We start from the raw sequence: 23,239 nt of genomic DNA, 5'->3' as shown, positions 1-23,239 counted from the left end.
GTCCTTGAGCAAAGGAGGTAAAAACAAAACATTTGCAAGTTAGAGGGCTTTGGGGAGGAAAACTTAAAGAGGCAAGTCATTTTTTTTGACATCTTGATAATAGTTATTATAATATTTCTTTTAAAAATAAAATATTATAAATAAGGCTTAGATTAAAAGATCCTAGCAATTTCAATATTTACTTTAAGTATGCTTCAATAATATTATACTTACATACATAATGTCTGTCATAAAAAATAACGAGTGGTTACAATACTTGAGATAAAATTTAAGAGAAAATAGTTACAAACATTTGTGTTTATGGTAGTATATAATAAGTTAAAATACTATGTAATCTATAAGAAACTGTCGGTTTGAATACTTGCTTTACTGTGGTTTTTAATCAATAATATTCCGATAATATCACAATTCTTTTGAAAAATATTGAAAACTCCCAATAACTTACGTATTGATTAAGAAAAAATCAAGTAGTTCTTCAATAATAAAGAATGAAATAAAATACCTTTAAATGAAAAAAATAAGTGTATTAGAACAATTATTATGTTAATATTATTATAATTCTTCTCTCAACCATCAATCCACTTATTATAGTTAGTGTTCCTATTTTCTCCAAGCTTGTACATCTTTTGACATTTTTTTCGAAAAATAATTTGCTTCTTGATTGGAGCACACTCTGATGATGATGAAATGTGAAGATGATATTTTCCTGTTGTAGGAGGAGGTCTCATGCTAAGAAAGTTGCAAATCCCAATTACGATCAAAAAGAGATCTTGTTTTCATGATCTGTAAAAGAAGAAGAGGAATAAAAAGTTATTTTGGGAAGTGGGCATTTGAGACTTCCGCCTCATACTTCAAATACTTAAATAGAGAATTCTCTCTTGAGATCACTTCAATACAGATAATAAATGTCAGAAGATAAATAAAGCAACACTGTCCATAACCCTCTTGAGGTGGAATTTCTTAACAGGGCCCAAATGAGACCTCAAACAACCATAGATCCTCCTCTCTGCCCATTATAAGCACAGTTCTCACAAAAACACTGGAACTTACAATGCAGCTCGAGAGGAGTATGTACACTGAGATCACCCCAGGGCTTGTCACAAGCAATGAACATAATTTATGATTTTTCTTTGAGAGGACAGGACTTGACAATTAGCCAATAGAAATCACGACAGCAGAAGAAGCAAATATCATTTTCACGTCTTCTTCAGAAACTCTCTGAAAGTTCTGATCTGGATCCTGTTGGATACCATGTAGCCATGAGAAAACCAACATTATGTTCATCTTTTTGACTTATATCATAGCTCTTTCTAAGCACCCTCAGGATTTAGTTCCATACTCTGATTAACATATTATCAGCTTCGTTGAAGTTAAGAGGTACTAAACAAACCAGCATTACTGAAGACTGCAATACCAGATAGCATGCTTGAAGAACCGACTCTTGAAAGGTCGGCGTCTCTTGCAGAGGCTCAATGTAGGAATTATAATTAAAATAGAAAAAATCAAATTCAGGACCTATATTTATAATACTAGACCTTGTAAAATGATGAACACTCCTTGTTAATTGAGCAACACAAATATGGAAGCATGATTCGGCTTTCATGAAAATCTTCTAACTTCACCGTGTGCTATTTCGTGGCAAGGTAGTGCATTAGCCTTTTTCAGACACTGACAAACATCTTTGAGGTCGATGTAGTATGGTGAGTGTAAAGGGCGTGTAGTGTGCTAGCTTCTCCACAAAATAATGAGCTTAACTTCACGATGGCAAAGACCAAAAGCCATTGGTGGAGATTCAAATTTTAGATATTTAAAAAAACACTGATCCAAAACAAATTACTGTTATAACCATACAAAGACCCCGTACCATCATCAACCGGGAGCCATCAGTGAACCACAAACAAAAACATGTTTGCAAAATCTGATCATAATTATCCACAAAATAAGGGAGGTCGCCAATTTCCATAGAGATTTATCCTTCCTGCTGGACCAGCTCTCTTAGTAGACCTAACATCCAATAAGCTTCTTTGATAAGCTTGTTCATGCACTCCTTGTCATGTGACGGACCTGCTTTCATGGGCCTTACTATGCACTAGTTTTAAGTTGAAATGAGGCACTCCTAGAGAAACTATAGTAACTCCTGATCCACATAGGATTGACATAAAAAGAATGCACATTTTTCTTGATTGCTTTTTGCAGAAATAAAGCACTTTTACCTTACCCTCCAACTAACCATTGATGGCCCCCTGACCATATGCAGGACCTGACAACAGATGTTTTTCAGGCTCACCACTCAGCCTTGGGTCATCAGCATCAGATTTAACATCAACCTTTTCAGCCATCACTGTGCATGAATTTACTTCAGCTAGATCATGCTCAGGATTTCCATTTGTGTTTTCCATAGTATCCAGAACAAGGTTTGTCTCGTCAACTCTTACAATTCCACTATCTTCGGAATAAGCTTGTGACTTGAGCCTTTTTCGATAATCCTCCATCTCTTGTTTGTACCTCTCCTTATCCTTTACACCTTGCTCCTGGTACACCTGCGGTTACATTGAAAAGGGAGAGAAAATACAAGAGTCTCCTACATGAGTGAATTATTCAGTACATCACTTTATCAGCTCAAAGCCTTATCATGTCTTCATTGCTCAACCACAAAGCTCCTTATCCATTTCAAAACTCATCAATTACATGATATATATACCTAGATGAATCCAGGAACATGCCCAAATTCACCTTATAAGAAAGTGCAATTTATAACCTCATGGTAGTCATCCACAAGAAAATAAACCATCAACTCCATCATGCATAGTATACTGCGACATCCTCACTAACTTCATCAATGCCCAATAGTGGGTGTAGAACTTGGTATTAATATATGCTCCCCCACTTTTTTTTTTTTGGTATAAATGTATGCTCTTGTATGTGTGTGTGTGTGTGTGTGTGTGTGCGCGCGCGCGTGCTCCTATGCTCTTGTATGTGTGTGTGTGTGTGTGTGTGCACGTGCGCGCGCTCCCACACACACACACACACACATACAAGAGCACACATTTATACAAAGGTCTACATTACATGATACATAAAATTAAAAGAGAGCAAGAGTCAGACTGTGCGGGGAAGGGAGAGAGAGCTTTGTGTTGTGCATATGCCAAATTCAACTGATGAGACCCAGTCAAAAGTCCACTGGTAAATTCAAGCTCTTAAAAGATGACTGGTGCTAGTGTCTAGCTAAGATCTGTCCATGCAATAAACACCGAAGCTTCTTATTAAGCTCGATTATCCTATACACATATAGAAAGATGAAACTGCACATCACAATCAGAAGGAAATCTACTACAAAAAATATGCACGATATGGAGCCTACTGCAAAGCAACATAAGGAAAAAGTATTCAATGAAACACTTACTGCTCTTTCCTCTTCAGTTAGCTTGTTCCAAGATTCCCCAATCAATCTGCTGATCTCTCTGTCCTTTTCAGGATGCAAAGCTCTAAGCCGCATGTGATGTTCTTGGAAAAAGAAATTGTATCCACTTCTATTGGGTTTTGGAGCATTGGGGTCTTTCTTGGGCATCTCATCCTTGCGCCGTCGTCTCCGTCTTCTTCGAACCTCAAGGGCAGCAGCGTTCAAACCTACACCATTAACCATGCTTGGGACCGAAGCAAATTGTTGAGGTAAGCTTCCCGCTGGCATATGATATAGTACTCCTCTGAGCAAATCAGAGCCAACGGTGACACTGACAAGATATCCATGTTCAAATTTCCCATCAATGAGGCCAGACACTGTATGGCCGAGAGACGCTCCTAGATCAGCTGATCACAAAACATAAAATTGGGAATTCCCTTTAGGTTCTCTCTCTTCATACAAGTGAAAAATTCACCCCTTCATAAAATGCATTTTATAGAGTACACAAATTAATAAAATGTAAATTTGATTGATAAATTGATGTAAAATTTTAGAAGAAAGGAAACATAAGGAAAGCATTAAAAAATATTAATTTGCGAAAGACTATATTTGAATATTTTTTAGAGACTTTTTTGGGTGTGAGCAAATTGTAATAAAAAGTAACCATTATTAAATCCTCTAAAATATTCGTGAGAATATTCGTGTATTGCATGGTGGTGGACAAAACCTTAGGCTAATAGGTGAAGGCTGAAACATTAGGGGAGGACGTTACTCCTCCTCGTTGATGTTCTTATACACAGCTATGGTGAGCATGGCGCCCTCGGTATGCTCTTCCCCCACTTGTTATCTGAACTCATTACTCATTTCCTACTAAAAAGCCGTGGGTTTAAACCCCCACACCCACTGGGAGGGAAAAAATTGAGTGGATCTAAAGGACTAGTAAAGTTGGGTTGAATTGATCAATAAACTTTTTAAAAAGATGTTGATATGTCTAAAATTGAGAGAGAGAGAGAGAGAGAGAGAGAGAGAGAGAGAGAGATTATTATTTTTTTACAACTAGTACCTATTGCTTAGTCCTGCCTCTTGCGAAGGCAATGTTGATCCCAAAGACAATAGCAAACAGGCATAAGAACCCACAAGCAGAGAGTTACGCATGATTCTTGTGGCTTCAGCTTCGAAACTCAGAATCAGAAGCTTGACTCAAATAATATTAATAGTATTGCATAAATACCTCCATGTACTCGGGTCAGATCTAGTGCTCCTTTCTTTCTCTTCTTCTCTCCCTCCTGCAAGCCAGTTTTAGCAACCCCATTAACAGCTGGGGTTGGCCCCGGACTTGACCCTGCGAAAGGCACTGCATGTGCAAAAATTGCAGAAATCCATTCAGCAAGATGCACTATTATACAAAACCGATGCAAGGAAAAGACAATAGACAGGACAAAAAGTTATACACCTGAAGGAGGGACCAGTTGTCCCTTCGATCCAAAATAGTATACTTGCTCATAATGATGCAGCAACATGACATAGTATTTCCGGAGTACGTAAGACGCACTTGTGGTGGTGGGAGGGAAATCAAAAGCCACAGTAATCTCCTTCCATTTCCGATCTTTGACCACCTAGCTTGTCATATGTGAGTCACCATGCAATAAGTTCAAAGGAGTCAACATACTTGCAAGTTGCAACCATATAATCCCAACTTTGATTGTTTGTGGGTTCAAGCATCTTCTAACAAATGAATATTTCCCGTCATGAACTCACACCTGTACCTTAGCCTATGCACCCCCCCCCCCCCCCCCCCCCCCAAAAAAAGAAAAAGAAAAAAGAAAACACCCACAAACAGAACAGGCCCTTTGTACAGATTTTTTGTACAACTTCAGCGCTCCGTTGTGTTGTATATGCATGTTGATGACACTCCTCTCCTTGGTCTCAGTATAATGCATTGCAGGAATGTAGTGGTAGTGTACTCAAAGCGGGCAGCCTCTATCAGTAATGAGCTGCACATTGGAGCACTCAGCACTGACCAGGGCTGGGCATATAACCCAGATGGCAATGGCGGCTGTGCGGGCGGTGGACAAGCCCAAATGGGGGCAATGTGCAACATTGCAAACAGGTTGAGAAGACAACATAGAAAAAAGTATAACTTGGAAGCAGAGCAAACATGCAACTGACTTACTAAAGCCCTATGCAGCATTTATACCAATCACAAACTAAAGACCCAAGAACCTGCCTTTGCATGAAAAAAGTTCTAAACCATTGTGTCAGGAAGTTTGGTTTCAGCAGCAATCCCTCAAAACTGTTCTTGTGGCTTCACAAGAGGCGAGGGAAAGAGGAAAAAGAGGGAAAAAAAACAAAAAACAAAAAAAGACGAGCTCTTCTTGATTAGTCCAGGCTAAGTACCCTTTTTTATTGCCAAAGATTTGGTAAAATATAGCCCAAGACATGCACGACTCTTATTGCATTGCTTTGAGCACCACACAATCTATTCTATATTCATCCTTTTTCCCTATCCTTTCACCAAAACAACCTTAGGACATCCACATCTTTCGGCTTAAGCATTGCAGAATCACTTAACAAGAAAAACCGGAACACCATCTTTCTCTAACGTCCTAGAGTGAGATTACTCATCAACACCAATAATTAATGGAGTCGATTATCATAAGTGCATGACCTTCAGAGCTTCTCAGGTGAGTGAATATACCTGCTCAAATCCACCGCGGGCAGAAACCTCTATATAGAATACATGCAAATCAAGCTCCTTTCCACCAATAGTGGGAATCCTGATCAAATCAAAAACTAAACCTGTAAATGAGGATCCACGTAAAGGATCTTAAAGCACAGGAAAAACAGTAGTGGTCCACATGCCACGAGGCAAGTCACCCTTTGATTACATGTCAAATTTCCAATTCAAAACAGCTAAGTTTGAACCAGCACAATGTGTCACTGGTACTAAAAGTGCCTCCTATCTGCACTGAGAAAGAGCCTTTTCCTTGTATTGACCAACTTCAAAATTTGTAAGAATTTCACACCTCTAGGGCTACACATGTCAGCAATATAAAACAAACGACTACCATAAACAAAGGTCCTGGAGATGGAAATATAATAGGACACTAACTTTTGAATGGCTCCTATAAGTCTAAAAAAAAGCAGGATAACATAGATGGTGTCATAGGGCTCTAAGAGCACCTCGTCGTAAAATCAAAACACTTACAAGACAACTTGTAAGTGTGGCACCTCATGGTGAAAGATACTCTAGCCAAAGCATTTGTGAATCCCCCTCCCCCCAAACAACTCATTTTCAATTACCTCCCTATGCTCTTGCTAAATCAGTACTGAGCATACTCATTTTTCTCCTCCTCAAGACTGCAGCAAACTTTTGTAGCATGAAAGAAATGGAATCTCCTAGTCCTGTAGTGTGGAAAGGGAGAGAGAGAGAGAGAGAGAGAGAGAGTGTGTGTGTGTGTGTGTTTTCCAGAAACATTTCTGGCTCTTTGGCAGATTTATGAGGTCTTTGTCTCAATACTCACTATTTCTCTCTTGGGTGAGATATTGGGCTCTTTGGACAATCTGGAGTGAGCATAATTTGGCATACTTGGGTCGGCAGATTCACAAGTCATATGAATCTTTCCGAGCCTCATTGCGGCAATCCTTATATGATGCCTGCCATCATGAGGGTGATATGGATGCTTCTTGCATAGAGCTTTTCTTTTTATGTTTCTGATCTTTGGGATACTCTCCATTTTGGAGACCTCCCATCATGTAAATTTATGAGCATATAAATATATTGCACTGGATATTACCCAAAAAAAAGTGTGTTTTCTAGAAAGGAGACTTCTATTAAGTATGAAAAATTTTACAAAATGGAGATTTCACACCAAGCAAGGTGGAGATCTCCACCAATCAGGAGCCTTGTGTTGCCAATAGGATCCCGAATGAGAGGATGTGAAAAAGATACCAATGTCCTACTCTCTCATAAACTGGGCGCGCCTCCTCTCCGCAACCCTCGAAGATCCCTGGATTCTGGCCCAAGTAGCCATAATGGTGTGAATAATATCACTCCAAATCCTGCAAAGACACTGAGAAACAAGAACGGGAGTACCCTCAATGGCCTCAGTGCATCTAGCCTTCGAAATATTCCAGGCTGAGATGCTAGTAATAATCTCCCAAGAACTATCTAACCTCTGTGCCGGAGGGACAAAGTGTGGACAAAGTGTGAAAGTGGCAAATCTTGAAGACAACACTGCCGAGCAACTCCTTGCCTAACCATAATGGCCAAGCTCCTATCAGTTCCCTCAAACCTCAGCTGAAGCCCAGACTGTGTCAACCAAATGATAGAACCAAAAGAAATGATAGCATCCCTCTTAATCCTACCAAAGAGGTGTGCAATCGTAGACCAAACCCTCTATGCTTCCCTGCATTCCCATAAACAATGGTAAACTGACTCCGAAACTCCTGCACATCTAGGGCATTCTAGGCAAGCACCAGTAAACAGACCTCCACTGATTGGTGGCCAGACAACCATGAAAGGAAACCCAGATAGGCTAGCAAAACTTGGTTAGCCACCAAAGCTCTAGAGACCAAGTCGAGCTTCCTCCTACTCCAATGATGAAGTTTGCTTTTAACGCTTAAGAGCACTGGAGCAAACTGTTGTGCAGGGGAGATGTCAACGCCCACCTGACAACCAAGGTACTCCATGCTAATGGACATCCTCTCCTGCTTATAGGAGTGACATCATAGAAACTCCACCTGGATCAGCTCTATCTTTAGGTCTCCTATCTCGTACCAGAACCAATCTTGCTAATGGTAATAGAAGCAACTTTTGATGCAACTTCTCAATCTCCACCCAACCTTCTTCTTCGTCTCCTGCCCCTCTGAGCAGCTTCTACAATGATTGCTACTACACCTTCCCCCTTTGGCAACTGAAGCAAGTCTCCAAATATACCTAGAAAAAGTTGTCAAAGGAAGCTCACAAAGCAAACTGTCAAAATTTGAGGGAGGATTCAGGTAAGCCCTGTGGAGATCAACACAATCAAATTGAAGTTTGACTCGCAGCATAAACAACGGAAAACAGACTAGTCAAACACAATTGACACGGCTCTTCAATCAGCACACGTAGGCCAGCCCTTGCAAAATGTGACAGAAGTCGCTTCAAATGTTGCATACTGGCCCAAAAGAGTGCCCAACCCTACACCCAATAGCCAAGCTAGTTTAAGCATGTTTAGGCTGCCCAAAACTGGTCTAAACCATGCCAAACAAGCCCATTTCCACCCCATGTTAATTGCTACTGATATTCTGTCCAACAGTACCCCAGAGTGCCTCTCCCAAGCTGTTGTAAGTTCTAACCCCTCATTTGTGTGCACATACATCTACCTTATGTGCAAACCCTAACCTACACAACACGATCAACCGCATCCTTCTGCGAGGGCTCACATAGGACTGCTAAACCCTAATTGCTCTATTCTATCTTGTACGTGTCTCATGAAGCCATGGCAAATGTATCCAGAAACGGATGCATGGGACATCCTCTCGTGCTTAACTTGGAGTAAGATGGTGTAGACCCTCCACCTGCATCGGCTCTATCTTTAGGTCTCCTATCTCGTACCAGAACCAACCTTGCTAATGGCAATAGAAGCAACTTTTGTTGCAACTTCTCAATCTTCTGCTTCTCTTGCCCCTCTGAGCAGCTTCTACAGATTGCTTCTACACGCTTCTCCTTTGGCAACTCAGGCAAGTCTCCAAATATACCTAGAAAAAGTTTTCTAAGGAAGCTCACACAGCAAACAACGCTAGATTGAGCTCACCTAAGATGGTAAGTGGGTCCTCATATGGACGCCCCAAACAATCAAACAAAGCATCTCCGTAACTGGACAAAAATCGGTGTAAACTGCACCCGTCCCCAGCCAATGAGAAAAATACAATATAATCTTTCATTTCATCTTGTGGCAGGTCCTCCTGAGTACTCAACTACTAAAGGCTCCTCCTCAAACCACTGTATAACCGTAATGTTACTGATTTAGATACTTGATATGGAATTTCTGATATTGCAAGAACTCTTCGGCCAATAACAACCTCATCCACCATTGTGGTGAACTTCGAGACTATGGTCTGCTAGGTATCCCTTGCTCTAGCTTAACTGCCTCCAGTCAAGTAGCCAAGAGAATTATCAATCTTTAACAAGAGAATCTCAAGGAGATGTGCTTGATTGCCTTCTTGCCTCTGATGCCGCGAGATTCCTAATTGGCAGGCTCATATCCTTCTCTTAACCGGGCACTCTCTTGTAGCTCCTTGCACTGAGGACAAAGATACCTATCATTTTCAGTCATTCTCTGTGGAGGAAGACAAAAACATCTTTCCAGTTACATCATCTTTGGTCATTGTGACGATTTCCCTCTCTGTGGAACCCCTTTCTTCACAAGAAATCTGATTCCTGAAATATTTCTTCCAGGTTTTATCCAACACTAGGGTGGCTTAGAAAGAGGTACTCAAAAACAGCCAAACTAACAAATGCATCACTGTAAGCCCAAAGCGTGCAGTGACAAATTCAACCACGCGTCCAAGAGAGATAGATAGAGAGAGAGAAGGGGGGGAGAGAGATGGGTATAGGGGTTTTACACAGTACACCATGCTAAGCGGGAACAAGCCCCGCCCCCTTTTCAGCAATTTATTTCAAGAACAATCCACAGGCTCTTCCAAGCCAGGACCAATACAACAAATGAATACAATATCAAACAAGAGTGCTGATGTCGAGGTTGGGCTGAAGTCGGGACTGAGGCACAAGATCTCTGATGCCGAGCTCACCACGAGGATGACCCACAAGTGTCTCGCACCAGGCTAGTACCAATATCCAATATCTGAATCAAGTTTGATGCTCTGAGATTCCCACAAGTGTCACTTCACCAAAACTGGTCAAATAGAATCCCAAGAAGGTTCACTTTCAAGATGGTAGCTGTAGGGCTGGACACGGATCAGCTCAAGGTGGTGGCCCTTCTTTCAGTTCGGCGTAGAGGCAACAAGATACAGATCAGTGTGGCGGCATTCAAACACTGGCAAAGTTGCTGCTCACAGAGGGGTGCAGTGGCAGTGCTTTTCTTAGGGCAGCGTAGCGGTGGCAACAAGAGGCGGAAGTACTACAGAAGGGCAGCAGGCGGAGCAAGGGTGGCGCAACCAGCCGAAACTGGTGCTGGAAGGAGGCGGCGGAAATAGGAAACAGGCGGCGGAGGCGGGCTCTGGGCGGCAGAGGTGCCAACGAAGGCGGCAGAACCAAGCTTTGGGCAGCGGAGGCGTAGGGTGGAGCTGAGCTCTGGGCGGCGGCGAGACAGGCGGCTCTAGGGCAGCAGCGCCACTGGTGGTTCAGCTGGCAGAGGCGGCGCTGCAAGCAGGGCAAAGGCTGAGGGTGAAGAGGGAGATTTTGATGATGAAGATGACGATCAAGCCTTCAAAGATGGGTCTGCCAAGATGGCTCTCCAAAAATTCATGATTCTCCAAGAGAGTGTAAGCTTCCTTATGTACTTGAAAAGGGGTCCTTGCTTTGCTTTCACTTTATCTACTTGCTTTTGCTTTTTCTCATTTAAATATTCATAATAGCCAAAGTTCTTGATTTGTGCTTTTATAGCTTCAAAGCCTTGCTTTTTGGCCCTAGAGCTGCTTTTTGGAAAAGTGGCTTTTAGCTTTTTGATCCAATTCGATGTCCTCTTTCCAATGGTGCCTTTAGCTTTTGGTCAACATAGTTTGACTTTTTGCTCTTTCTTGCTTTTTGACCAATACTGGTGCTTTGTCCAATGCCAGCTTTCGAAACCCTATTCCCATGTATCCATCAATTTGTTCAAGTGTCCGAGCATGAGTTCCATCATGTGAGAAGAGCTCGAAGGGCCAAATAGTTACATTCCCTCCCTCTTATATCACAGTTATACAAATATTCCATAAGATCGTGGTACTAGCCCCATCTGGTGCTCTTGTGCATCTGGTCTTTCCTCATATATGTGGTGCCTTCTGCTCATCTGGCAACATCTTTTTTTTCTTTAATCGATGTCCTTGTTCTTGATGGTACATGTTCTTCATAACCTGTCACATGTGTTAGATATAATAAATGCATACTCACCTTTTGCAAAAACTAGACACAAGCTAGTCAACAAACAAATATGCATCATTCACATCTACTGGGTATTCCAAGTACTGGCCACGTAGTCTAGAGCCCACTGGACTATCACATGCCATAAATCCAAGCATTGTCCATACATCAAAAACAGCACACAAAGTCAAAGAAATTCAAACATACATCAATATGCAGTGCACAAGTAATGATCCTCCTATTCATGGATTGTCCTGTCTCTTTTCATCGAAATCGTGCTGAGCCATCTGGCCACTAGGACCGCCCGAGCATTCTTCCATAGTCATCTGAGCCATCTGTTCGCATTGACCGCTCGACCATGAGATCCAATATAATCATCTGGGCCATCTGGTCGCAATGACCGCCCGACTACGAAATCCAGTACACTCATGTGGGCCATCTGGTCGCAATGACCGCCCGACTGTGAAATCCAATACAATCATGTGGACCATTAGTTGTAATGACCACCCAACTGCGAAGTCCAAAATATCTGGCATCGTTGTTGTCCAATGGGTCTTCTGGCATCTTTACCTCCCATATACAAATCTTGCTCCTGGGCTTCCGGGCATTGTTGCCACCCAAACTAGAGCATGTTCAAATAACCATTATGTTACATTCCCGTAACGCCGCTACGGGCATTACCACAAGAGGGGACGGCCTCTAGCTCACCACCCAGCCATAGAGGAAGAATGAGGATTGCCCCTCATCCCCCAGGTTATATAGTGTGTGGCCTGCCGTCCACACTAGCCTGGCCGCCCATGACTCCGCATGGGCGTCCTCTCCCACTGAACCCCGGATATAGCCATCCGGTCTGCCGTCGGTCACAGGCGTTACAGCCTACGTGACATTACCCCCCCCTTAAGAAAATTGCTTACCTCCAATTCGCTTGCACTGTGTGTGTCGGGGAGAGAGAGAGAGAGAGAGAGAGAGAGAGAGAGAGTTCTTCCCTTCCATTCTTCCATGGCTGCCTCCCTCCACACCCTCCATTCAAGATAAGGATAAGGAGACGAATGGTCGAAAACCATCGAGTGGGCTCCGGTCCCCCGGTCACGCGCGGGCTCTAACAATCCCATCGAACCACGCTCTGATACCAGTGTTACATTCCCGTAACGCCGCTACGGGCATTACCACAAGAGGGGACGGCCTCTGGCTCACCACCCAGCCATAGAGGAAGAATGAGGATTGCCCCTCATCCCCCAGGTTATATAGTGTGTGGCCTGCCGTCCACACTAGCCTGGCAGTGTTACATTCCCGTAACACTGCTACGGGCATTACCACAAGAGGGGACGGCCTCTGGCTCACCACCCAACCATAGAGGAAGAATGAGGATTGCCCCTCATCCCCCAGGTTATATAGTGTGTGGCCTGCCGTCCACACTAGCCTGGCCGCCCATGACTCCGCATGGGCGTCCTCTCCCACTGAACCCCAGATATAGCCATCCGGTCTGCCGTCGGTCACAGGCGTTACAGCCTACGTGACACATTATAAGCAGGATAATGATCAGTTCCAGTCCAATATATATATATATATATATATATATATATATATATATATATATATATATATATATATATACACACAATGAAGAGGACTAGAGGTACAATCCCTCCCTCTTAAATCTTTCTTGATGACAAAAAAAGTCACAAAAATATGTTCCAATACAATCCTAGAGATCCTCATCTAAGACTTTCATTAGCTACAACATGGCCCTCATGGTACAAGACTGTTCCAATGCAATCTTCTTTTGACAAACTTCCTAGCAAGATGTCAATCTAATGCTCTTCTGGTCTCTTTAGCTTCTTGCTCTGGCAAGTTGGGACAATTTGCAGCCAAGTGTCCCTTCTTTCCACATTGGAAACACTTCCCTTCTTTGGCATATTCCTCGAATTGCTTTTGAGGGACAATCTTCTTCAAAAGAGAGGGGTTTTTTCCCCACTCCCATCCTTCTTCTCTTGAGACTCGGCTCTTGATGGGGATCGGGATTTAAACTTCTTCCTTTGAGATGGATCTCGATTGTAGGCTCTTGAGACTCGGCTCTTGATGGGGATCGGGATTTAAACTTCTTCCTTTGAGATGGATCCCGATTGTCGTTCTTTGTGTTGTCGTTCATCCAAGCATGTACAAGGCCTCGGCTTGCAAAGCTTTGTCTTGAGCTTCTTTTTGGTTCCACCATGTAAACCCCTTGCATAAGCTTAGGTTGCAATCCATTGACAAACTTACTCATTTCCGTTAGTGATGGAATGGGAGTATAAGAAGTAAACTTCAAAGAAACTGCTGAAAAGTTGTTAAGATATGATGCCACATTCTCACAAACTTTCTGCTTTACCTCATCCCATTCCTTCTGCACATCAGCTTCAAAATTTGTGGGTAGAAAGTTCTTGTTGAACAAGTTCTTTAAGTCGGTCTACGTCTTCGGCTCGGTCCCTTCTTGTACTACTTTTAGCCACCAATTCAAGGCGGCATCCTTCAAATGCATACGAACCATGCAAGTGCAAGGATCCCTTTTCAAGTATATAAAGAAGCTTGCACCCTCTTGGCGAATCATCAAATCTTGGGAACCCATCTTTGAAGGCTTGATTATCATCTTCATCATCAAAATCTCTCTCTACACCCTCAGCCTCTGCCCTACCTGCAGCGCTACCTCTGCCGGCTAAACCACTAACGGCGTCGCCACCCCAAAGCCGCCTGCCCCCGCCGCCTAGAGCTCAACTCCGCCGCATGTTTCTTGTTTTCGCCACCGTCTCCTCAAAGCGCCGCTGCCGTCACCTCCTTCCAGCACTAGTTTCGACTGGCTACGCCACCCCTGCTCCACATGCTGCCCCTGTGCAGTACCTCCGCCTCCTCCTGCCGCCATTGCGCTGCCCTAAGAAAAGCACCGCCACTGCACTCCTCTGCAAGCCGCAACTCTGCCAATAGTTGGAACGCCACCAGTGATCCGCCTCTTGCCGCCGACTGAAAGAAGCACCACCACCTTGAGCGGATCCTTGTCCAGCCCTACAGCTACCATCTTGAAAGTGAACCTTTTTGGGATTCTATTTGACTAGTTTTTGGTGAAGAGACACTTGTGGGAATTTGAGAGCATCAAACTTGATTTAGATATTGGATATGGGTACTAGCCCGGTGCAAGACACTTGTGGGTCATCCTCGTGGTGAGCTCGACATCAGAGATCTTGTGCCTTGGTCCCAACTTCAGCCCAACCTTGACATCGGCACTCGTTTGATATTGTATTCATTTGTTGTATTGGTCCTAGCTTGGAAGAGCCCGTGGATTGTTCCTGAAAAAGGGGGCAGGGCTTGATCCCCACTGAGCGTGGTGTGCTGTGTAAAATCCTTATACTCATCTCTCTCCCCCCTTTTGTCTCTCTATCTATATCTCTTGGACACGTGGTGGAATCTGTCATTGCACGCTCCATTGGGCTTATAGTGGTATCAGAGCAAGGATTTCTCTTGAAGAAATCTTTCTTGGGGTGACAGAGCTATGTCCAGAGTTAAGGAAGACCAAGGACCTCAAGAAGGGAACAACTATGAAGCCAACATAGAACTTCTAGAAGCAAACCAAGGCCGCCAATCTCTCTCATGAGACTGTGGCCATGACATCAACAAAATATCGAGATTTTCAAAAGTTCACACAGTATCTTCAAGAAGAAGAGTTCGTAGCTTGGAGAGTCAAGAAGGAATAGGACCAAAGAAGGGCTCAAATGTTGGTATGGAAATCTGGTCAGAAATACCCATGATACTATGTACTTGATTCTCCCAAGATCAATATACTTTATTTGAGAGAGGGGTCGGCCGTTCCGGCTCATTGTGTGTCTCTTGTCAATTCAGCAATTTTACTTCTCGTATTTGAGCAAGTGTCCATCAAATCTTAGTGTATTTAAGTGTATTGATTAGCATTGTGTTCAACCAAAGAACACCATCTTAGTCCTCCCGAGCTGGAATTGCCCTGGTAGCCCTAGATGAGTCACTGGAAGTATTTGTATCACTGTCTTGCGTTGTGTCTTTGCCCTTCTTTTGAAACGAAGACTTACCCTTGGTCTTGTCCTTCTTCTTGGACAAACAATCCTTAAACACATGTCCTCTCTTCCCACGTGAAAAGCAACGACTCGGACCTTTCTTCTACAACTCGGACCTTTCTCCTATACGAAAGTAAGTGCCTGATCAGAACTGCTAAGAGACACCTTGATCTTACCTTGAGAAAAGAGGATGGACTCTTCTTCCAAGAGAAGGGAGCTAAGGTCATCAAAATCCAATTGAGTGGTTGTGACCTGGCACCTCAAAGTCCCAAAAACCACATCATACTCCAGGGGAAGCTTGGTGAGGACAAGTGCAACCAACTGAGTAGAGGACAAAGCAACACCCATTTAACTGGTCATGGATAACCTTGGCTTTCATGAGGAACGCCTACATAGAACTGCCAGTAGGAAATAACATGCTGTAGAGTTGCCCTTGCAAAGTAAGGGTCCGCATCGATGAATCTCCAACATAGAGATCCTCCAATTTGGACCATATTTGATGTGCACTAATAAGAGTTTGTACGGCCGATGAAACCTCCTTTGTAATGGTCCGCACAAGCACAGAGTGCGCCTTCGAATCACGATGCCCCCAGTCTTGTAATTCTGCAAGGTATTCATCCTCTTGATCTTGGGTCCAACGCCCCGAGTTCTGAGAACGCTCGAGCTTCTTCTCACTACCCTGAACAATCTCCCACAAACCCGTATGGATGAACCAGATCCGCATATTAAGCTTCCAATGGGCATAGTTGGTTCCGTCCAACTTGATACAGAGTTCTACACCCACTATTGGGCACGTTAGTGAGGATGTCGTAGTATCTAGTTCATACTATGCATAATGGAGTTGATAGTTATATAGCCTTGTGGGTTGACTACCAGAGTGTATAGCATGTGTAACTCGCGGCGGGTGCCCGGGGGACTAGGACCTTTGACACACTTGTTGATACTATCAATGCATATTAAAACATTTAAACATGGCCACAGCCTTAACACATATCACTTTGCATAAAACATAAAGCTGGACAAAACATCCACAAATGCTGAAAATGGAGCTTGCACACGTGACACCGACCCCCCCCCTTGGAGTATTTTATTACCCAAGGGGAATAATATCATGTACAAGCTTTGAGGGCCTTACTCTCCCCACGGGAGATGCCGGATTATCCATATACAAATGCCATAACACAACCCAACACGAGGCTACCAAGCCGGAACACAGGCTATAGAAATGCCGAGCCAACAACATAATCCATATACCTCCGTGTGGGTACTGATTCTTTCCCAAAAACCACGGGTCTTCATGCAATAGAGTTAGTACAGCAAGTACAACTCTCCATTCAGCCGGTACAACAGATTCAGTGGTTGGTACAATCGGTACAGTGGCTGGTACATCCGGTATGGTGGCAAGTACAACAAGTACAAATGCTGGTACAGCATGTGTAGTGACTAATACAGCAAGTACAATGACTAGTACAACAAGTACAAAAGCTGATACAATCGGTACAATGGCCGGTACAACTGGTACAATGGCTGGTACAACAAGTACAACAAGTACAAATGTTGGTACAACAAGTACAATGGCTAGAAATCATAATAAATGATTAAATACCCTTGCCTTCACTATTTCTTCACGATGGAAGCCTCCAAAACAGTCCCCAGCAAAAGCCGGTATTCTTCACGGGCAGCCTTCAAGATAGAGAGCAAGAGACTAGCCATCATTAGGGAAGCCTTCGACGGTGGTAGAGGCTAGTGTGCAGCAAAGAGAGCCTCCATTAATGAAGAGAGAGAACTCCAATTTATAGATTTGGGCCTCCCATGAGCTAAAATGGCAAAAGAATGACAAGTGGAGAACCACACAATAGCTGAAGTGACAAGTGTGAGGCCACTTGTCTCACTTTGATCCACTTTCTAACAAGTGTCAGACCACTTGTCTCACTTTGGTGCCACATGTCCCAATCTAAGAGATGGGTCCTTCCATAAACTTTATCTCTAAAAATATCCCAACTGGTAGACATTCTGTCATAGGCACTTTGCCAACTCTTGGTATCTGCTCAATTCCAGATGTAATGACACGAACAGAATTTCCATCGGAGTCGGGCCAAAAATAGCAACTCTCCTAAATTTTAGGAGTGTGGTCCTTTGTATTCTAGGATAATCTCCCATTCCCAAAGCTTGTACTTTCCAAATATTTAGACATCCTGGAGTCCACCAGACTCCTTTCATACTGGGAAATGTCCAGGGTGGTGACATCCTCCCCAACTTCTTAAAAGTTGTCCGCAACTTTAAGCTTCAAGCCATATATTCAAGATATAATCATGTCCCATCAAGTGGGCAAGACGAGACAATCTCAAAAATCCAATATAACTGAAGAATCCATGTCCCAAAGAAATGGGTGAGACTAAATAAGTCTCCATAATACCAATATCAATATCATGTCCCAAAATAAAGGGGTGAGAATTCCGTGGAAGATATGCTAGACACAGGCACAAGAGCCAATTGTGTCTCAATCACCAATATCAATGAGATAATCATATGCCAATGAAAATCACCAACCAGGTACTAAGACACTTAAATAAGTGCCATGCACAAGAAACTAGTGCCTCGCACAGAAACATGTGCTATGCACACAAACTGGTGCCATTCAAGAGCACAAACCATGATAACAGAAAAGCGGTTCTCCATAGTTCTGGCAATCCTTTCTCCCAATCCCAACAGTTCCCATGTTCTCGCATACAATCCCAACTCTGATCAATAAGCATGGTGTGGAAACAACGAAACACTCGCTCCACAATCGCAACACGAATCCACGTGTATGGTGAAGTGTTCATTGAATTGCCCTCTCACAATCCCAACATGAATCCACATGCATGGTGAGATGAACAATGAACTTCTTGGCCTCTGCATGGGGAGATAGTGATTCTAATATGGCATAAAAATAAATAAATCCATGTCCCAAATAAATGGACAGTCCCATAAGTCGAGATGTCATAATCATGTCCCAAGTAAATGGGCGAGACAAATCAGTCCCATAAGTCGAGATATCATAATCCATGTCCCAAGTAAATGGACGAGACAAAATAAGTCTCCTACCAACGAGGCATCGGTCCACATGGCCCTTAGCATAGACATAAGTCCCGTGCCAACCAGGCGTCATGTCCACTTTACCACTTGCACTCCCTGTTGGTACTCTGGCCACACACCTTGGATGAGAGGTGGGCTCAAGTAACAAGATAAAACAATCACTCGTAGGCATAGATAACCTAGTGTTCCATAAGCATTTCTGCTACACATAGTTTATAGGCATTTCGGCCACCAACTCACACTACCCTATCCATGTTCCATTCCATTTGCTCTCTATTGTTCCACCCAGATATGGTGCTCTCTATTGTTCCACCCACACATGGTAGAAACAATCTTCAGGAGAGCACGTAGGACAAGAGAACACTACACAAGGTATGTGAACCATGAGTTCCGTAAGTCCAATGCATCCCAAATAAAGGGAGCCATAAAGAATAATCCATCCCAGTAAAAGGGAGTCATAAACATAATCCATAAACCAAAGGATAGATCCAAATCCCTAGACAAGAAGACCAGGAATCCATAGACCTGTATACCATAATTCTTGTATACCATAACTCTTACCACATACTCCGTGCTAACCACACACCTTGGAGTAGAGGTAGACTTTTATTCATAAAAGCATTATATCCATGAGATATCCAAATATTTCTTCTCTATAAACTGGGACAAATTCGTCCATAGAAATTGCTTGTGAAGCCCAATATCTATATAAATCTCATCCAAGAAAGAAATCTCCATAGATATAATCCATCCCAATAAAGGGAGCCATAAACAATGTTTCCCTGAAACCATCTCAAGGCAAACAACACCACCTTTCTCCTGGCATGGCTATACAAGGGTTAGTGAACATCAAAAACACTTCATAGCAAAAGCACTAACTTTGCAAACTCAAGGTATACTTAGCTTTTCTTTGCCAAGTTGGTCATGAAGCCAAAAGAAATATCTCATCACCATATCCTTAAGATATCCTGAGATATATCTCCATATAGCTTGCTTGTAAGCTTGATAATATAATCCACAATATCCATATGGAAAGAGTGCTAAACGTGTGCTCATAAAGCCAACTCCGTACTTCCAAGATAAATTCTGTGAATTCATAAATCCTTAGACCAAGCTATCTATTGCTCATGCTCTTGCTTCATAAGCTATGAAGTGGCTGGCCATGCTTAATAGCAATGATGGTAAGTGTGGTCCCCACTTGAGATCTCTTCTCTTCCTTACTGATAGAAGGAAGCCTCCGCTTCCAAGAAAGCCTATGCTCTAATACCAATGTAACTCGCGGCTAGTACCCAAGGGACTACGGCCTTTACACATTTGTTGATACCATCAATGCATATTAAAACATTTAAACATGGCCACAGCCTTAACACATATCACTTTGCATAAAACATAAAGCTGGACAAAACATCCACAAATCGTGACACCACATAGAGGCCGGAATGGACCGACCCCCCCCCCATTGGAGTATTTTATTACCCAAGGAGAATAATATCATGTACAAGCTTTGAGGGCCTTACTCTCCCCACGGGAGATGCCGGATTATCCATATACAAATGCCATAACATAGCCCAACACGAGGCTACCAAGCCGGAACACAAGCTGTAGAAATGCTGAGCCGACAACATAATCCATATACCTCCGTGTGGGTACTGATTCTTCCCCAAAAACCACGGGTCTTTAAGCAATAGAGTTGGTACACCAAGTACAACTCTCCATTCAGTCGGTACAGCAGGTACAATGGCTGGTACAGCTGATACAATGGTTGGTATAGTCGGTACAGTGGTTGGTACAATAGGTACAGCCGGTACGGTGGTTGATATAGCAAGTACAGTAAGTATAAATGCTGGTATAGCAAGTACAATGACTAGTACAGTAAGTATAATGGCTGGTGCAGCAAGTACAAAACCTGGTACAGTGGTTGGTACAACAAGTACAACAAGTACAAATGATGGTACAACAAGTACAATGGCTAGAAATCATAATAAATGATTAAATACCCTTGCCTTCAATATTTCTTCACGATGGAAGCCTCCAAAACAGTCCCAGCAGAAGCCGGTATTCTTCACGGGCAGCCTTCAAGATAGAGAGAAAGAGACTAGCCATCATTAGGGAAGCCTTCGACGGTGGTAGAGGCTAGTGTGCAGCAAAGAGAGCCTTCGACGGTGGTAGAGGCAAGAGAAGGCTGGAGAGCCACACAATAGCTGAAGTGACAAGTGTGAGGCCACTTGTCTCACTTTGATCCACTTTCTAACAAGTGTCCGGCCACTTGTCTCACTTTGGTGCCACATGTCCCAATCTAAGAGATGGGTCCTTCCATAAACTTTATCTCTAAAAATATCCCAACTGGTAGACATTCTGTCATAGGCACTTTGCCAACTCTTGGTATCTGCTCAATTCCAGATGTAATGACACGAACAGAATTTCCATCGGAGTCGGGCCAAAAATAGCAACTCTCCTAAATTTTAGGAGTGTGGTCCTTTGTATTCTAGGATAATCCCCCATTCCCAAAGCTTGTACTTTCCAAATATTTAGACATCCTAGAGTCCACCAGACTCCTTTCATATTGGGAAATGTCCATGCTGGTGACAACATGCACGTACTAAAAGGTGAATTTGGACATGTTCCTGGATTAATCTAGGTATATATATAGTTGGTTCCGTCCAACTTGTCCTCCTTGTTCGTACAGGGGGGATCCAAATCCATAGCAACAAAGTACACAAATCTCAACACGTCAAGACTCCTCTCAACACTTTCCAACAACACGAGGCACGTGATCAATCAGCCCCCTCTCAAATTTGAGAGAGAAAGAGGCTCGATGGCAGCAAAATAGTCCACCAAAACGCACCAAAGACACCCAACCGAGAAGGGGAAAAGCCGAGGAAAGGGAAACTGACGGAGCTGCTTGTCGTGCTGCACCACATGTGAAGAAAAGACCTTCCACTGCAGTCCACGCTGAAAGAAACAGCCTTCACACCGCAAACCACTGCTATAAATGCATGTAGACGCAAAAAAAAAAACGCAGCCAAAAGAAGTTTGCGCCTGGATGTTTGGCAACCAAGCACGGGAGCTAGGCATGGCTTCCCTATAGGCTGATGACAAGACGAGATAGTCTTGAAAAAATGTCTACTCAAGCCCAATTATGATCTTAGAATTGTACATTGACATTAGAGAAGATAACCAGTAAAATTGCAAAGAGATTAAAGCGTTATACCATACCGAGAGCTCTGGCAACAAAGCTTCAAGCATTACAATCCTAGAGACACTAAACAAGATTTTCTTGGTTAAAGCACAGAGGTCACTACTTACACAAGGAGAGTCTCACGATTTGATGTCTTGGGTAAAATCAAACTCCAAGTGAATCTTAGGTTTTGCGTTGGAACACGTAAAAAACAAGTTTAAAGAGTCATGTCGCATGATCTGCCTGAAGGGTAGGGTTCTATGTCCCAGCGGCATTTCTTTGAAAACTCCAACAGACATTGAAAGCAAATTCGAGCTTTGTGATCCATTTTGTTGGTCAATTACAGAGAGGTATGTGTTGAAGTGAGTACTTACATGAGGCGAGTACCAAGGGCAGCATGAAACTTGTTGAGGGTGTCGTAGAACAAATCACGGTCTGCAACCACCTCTGTGTGTTTGGCCAAGGGCGCTGGATAGACAATGGCTGATGGAGAAGAAGGTTCCATATTCACCTTTTGCTGCTTCTGGGACGAAGATGGAGAAGCTACCAGATCGAGCGCCATTTGCTCTGACGAGCCCTGCAGAGCTTGTGGCGGTTGCCCTACCATGGCCATGTAAGCTAGCCCGAGCCAACAATCGTACAGAAAGACCCTAAACCTAGCTCTAACCCTAGCCTAAATCTAAACCTGAACCTGAACCTAACCCTAACCAGCGCACTGTAATGGGAAAAAAAACCCTAACCCCGAGCCCAAATTCTAAAGGGCTCAACTAAGCCCACTGTGGTGCAGTGCAGAAAAAAACCTAACCCTAACGACCTGACGAGAAAATCGCCCTCACATGAGCTCGAGGGCAAAAGCATAATCTAACCATGATGCGGCATAACCTACAGTTCTTGCAGAAGATCCGCAGCTTCTACAGTTCAATTTTCCGACAAGCTTCTTACATTGGTGAGCAGAGGTTCTTCCCGCGCTTTGATTGAGACAAAGCATGGCTCCTAATGTAACCAGTATCCACAGTATTGACAGCAAGCATCGGAGCGCGGCTAGTGAGCAGAGACAAGTTTGAAATTTCCCTTTTAACAGAAATAATTGAAAAGCTAGGTCACCTACACCATCAGACATATCGCATTAGATAAGAACGACCACACAATCAACCATTTATTATATTTAATGATGTCTTAGGCCCCCTCTCAGTCTCTCACTCACCCTTCACACACACACATGCATGATGCAAGACCCACTGTTTCAGATTGTCGGAGACCTTTCCTTCCTACATTGGTAAGTGTGCACAAAAGACCATCATGGATTACTACTACCAATGCATTACCCAAATCCAATGAGAGGATCATCTTTGCACAATAGATTGTGAGATGGTCATTAATTATTCCCCTTCATTAACAAATGCCCCTATCCTAAGGTTTTTAACCTTAAAATTAAGGTTTTAACCAAGAGTAAGCTCACTTGCACA

General features: G+C 43.2%; 1 protein-coding gene across 2 annotated transcripts; it reads right to left on the bottom strand.

Annotated features, from left to right (window-relative positions):
• Positions 1 to 620: 620 nt before the first annotated feature.
• On the bottom strand, positions 621 to 22,911 carry LOC147614102 (high mobility group B protein 9-like). Of its 2 annotated transcripts, none has more exons than XM_086780630.1 (6): positions 22,148 to 22,911; positions 6,099 to 6,177; positions 4,854 to 5,016; positions 4,632 to 4,754; positions 3,404 to 3,807; positions 621 to 783 (listed from the first exon to the last, which is right to left on the bottom strand). In XM_086780630.1, exons 1-6 carry the CDS (start codon positions 22,384 to 22,386, stop codon positions 730 to 732), a joined length of 1,062 nt encoding a protein of 353 aa, XP_086636756.1. In that variant the 5' UTR covers positions 22,387 to 22,911; the 3' UTR covers positions 621 to 729. The 2 variants fall into 2 exon arrangements, with proteins under 2 accessions (XP_086636756.1, XP_086636755.1); XM_086780629.1 differs by lacking the exon at positions 621 to 783 and adding an exon at positions 1,787 to 2,540.
• Between the last annotated feature and the right edge of the window lie 328 nt (positions 22,912 to 23,239).

This window comes from Cibotium barometz, chromosome 42 (assembly GCF_041138505.1).
Source record: "Cibotium barometz isolate CiBa-2024 chromosome 42, ASM4113850v1, whole genome shotgun sequence".
In the NCBI taxonomy this organism is placed as follows: Eukaryota; Viridiplantae; Streptophyta; class Polypodiopsida; order Cyatheales; family Cibotiaceae; genus Cibotium; species Cibotium barometz.
The sequence above is the reverse complement of the archived record's forward strand: the minus strand, read 5'-3'. Positions and strand labels throughout refer to the sequence as shown.

Coding starts and splice junctions, on each gene's coding strand:
- LOC147614102 (XM_086780629.1), bottom strand. CDS start 22,386: ATGGCCATGGTAGGGCAACCGCCACAAGCTCTGCAGGGCTCGTCAGAG. Junction 5,017..6,098: donor CCCGCGGTGGATTTGAGCAG/GTATATTCACTC, acceptor ATGACAAGCTAG/GTGGTCAAAGATCGGAAATG. Junction 2,541..3,403: donor TAACTGAAGAGGAAAGAGCA/GTAAGTGTTTCA, acceptor ATGTAACCGCAG/GTGTACCAGGAGCAAGGTGT.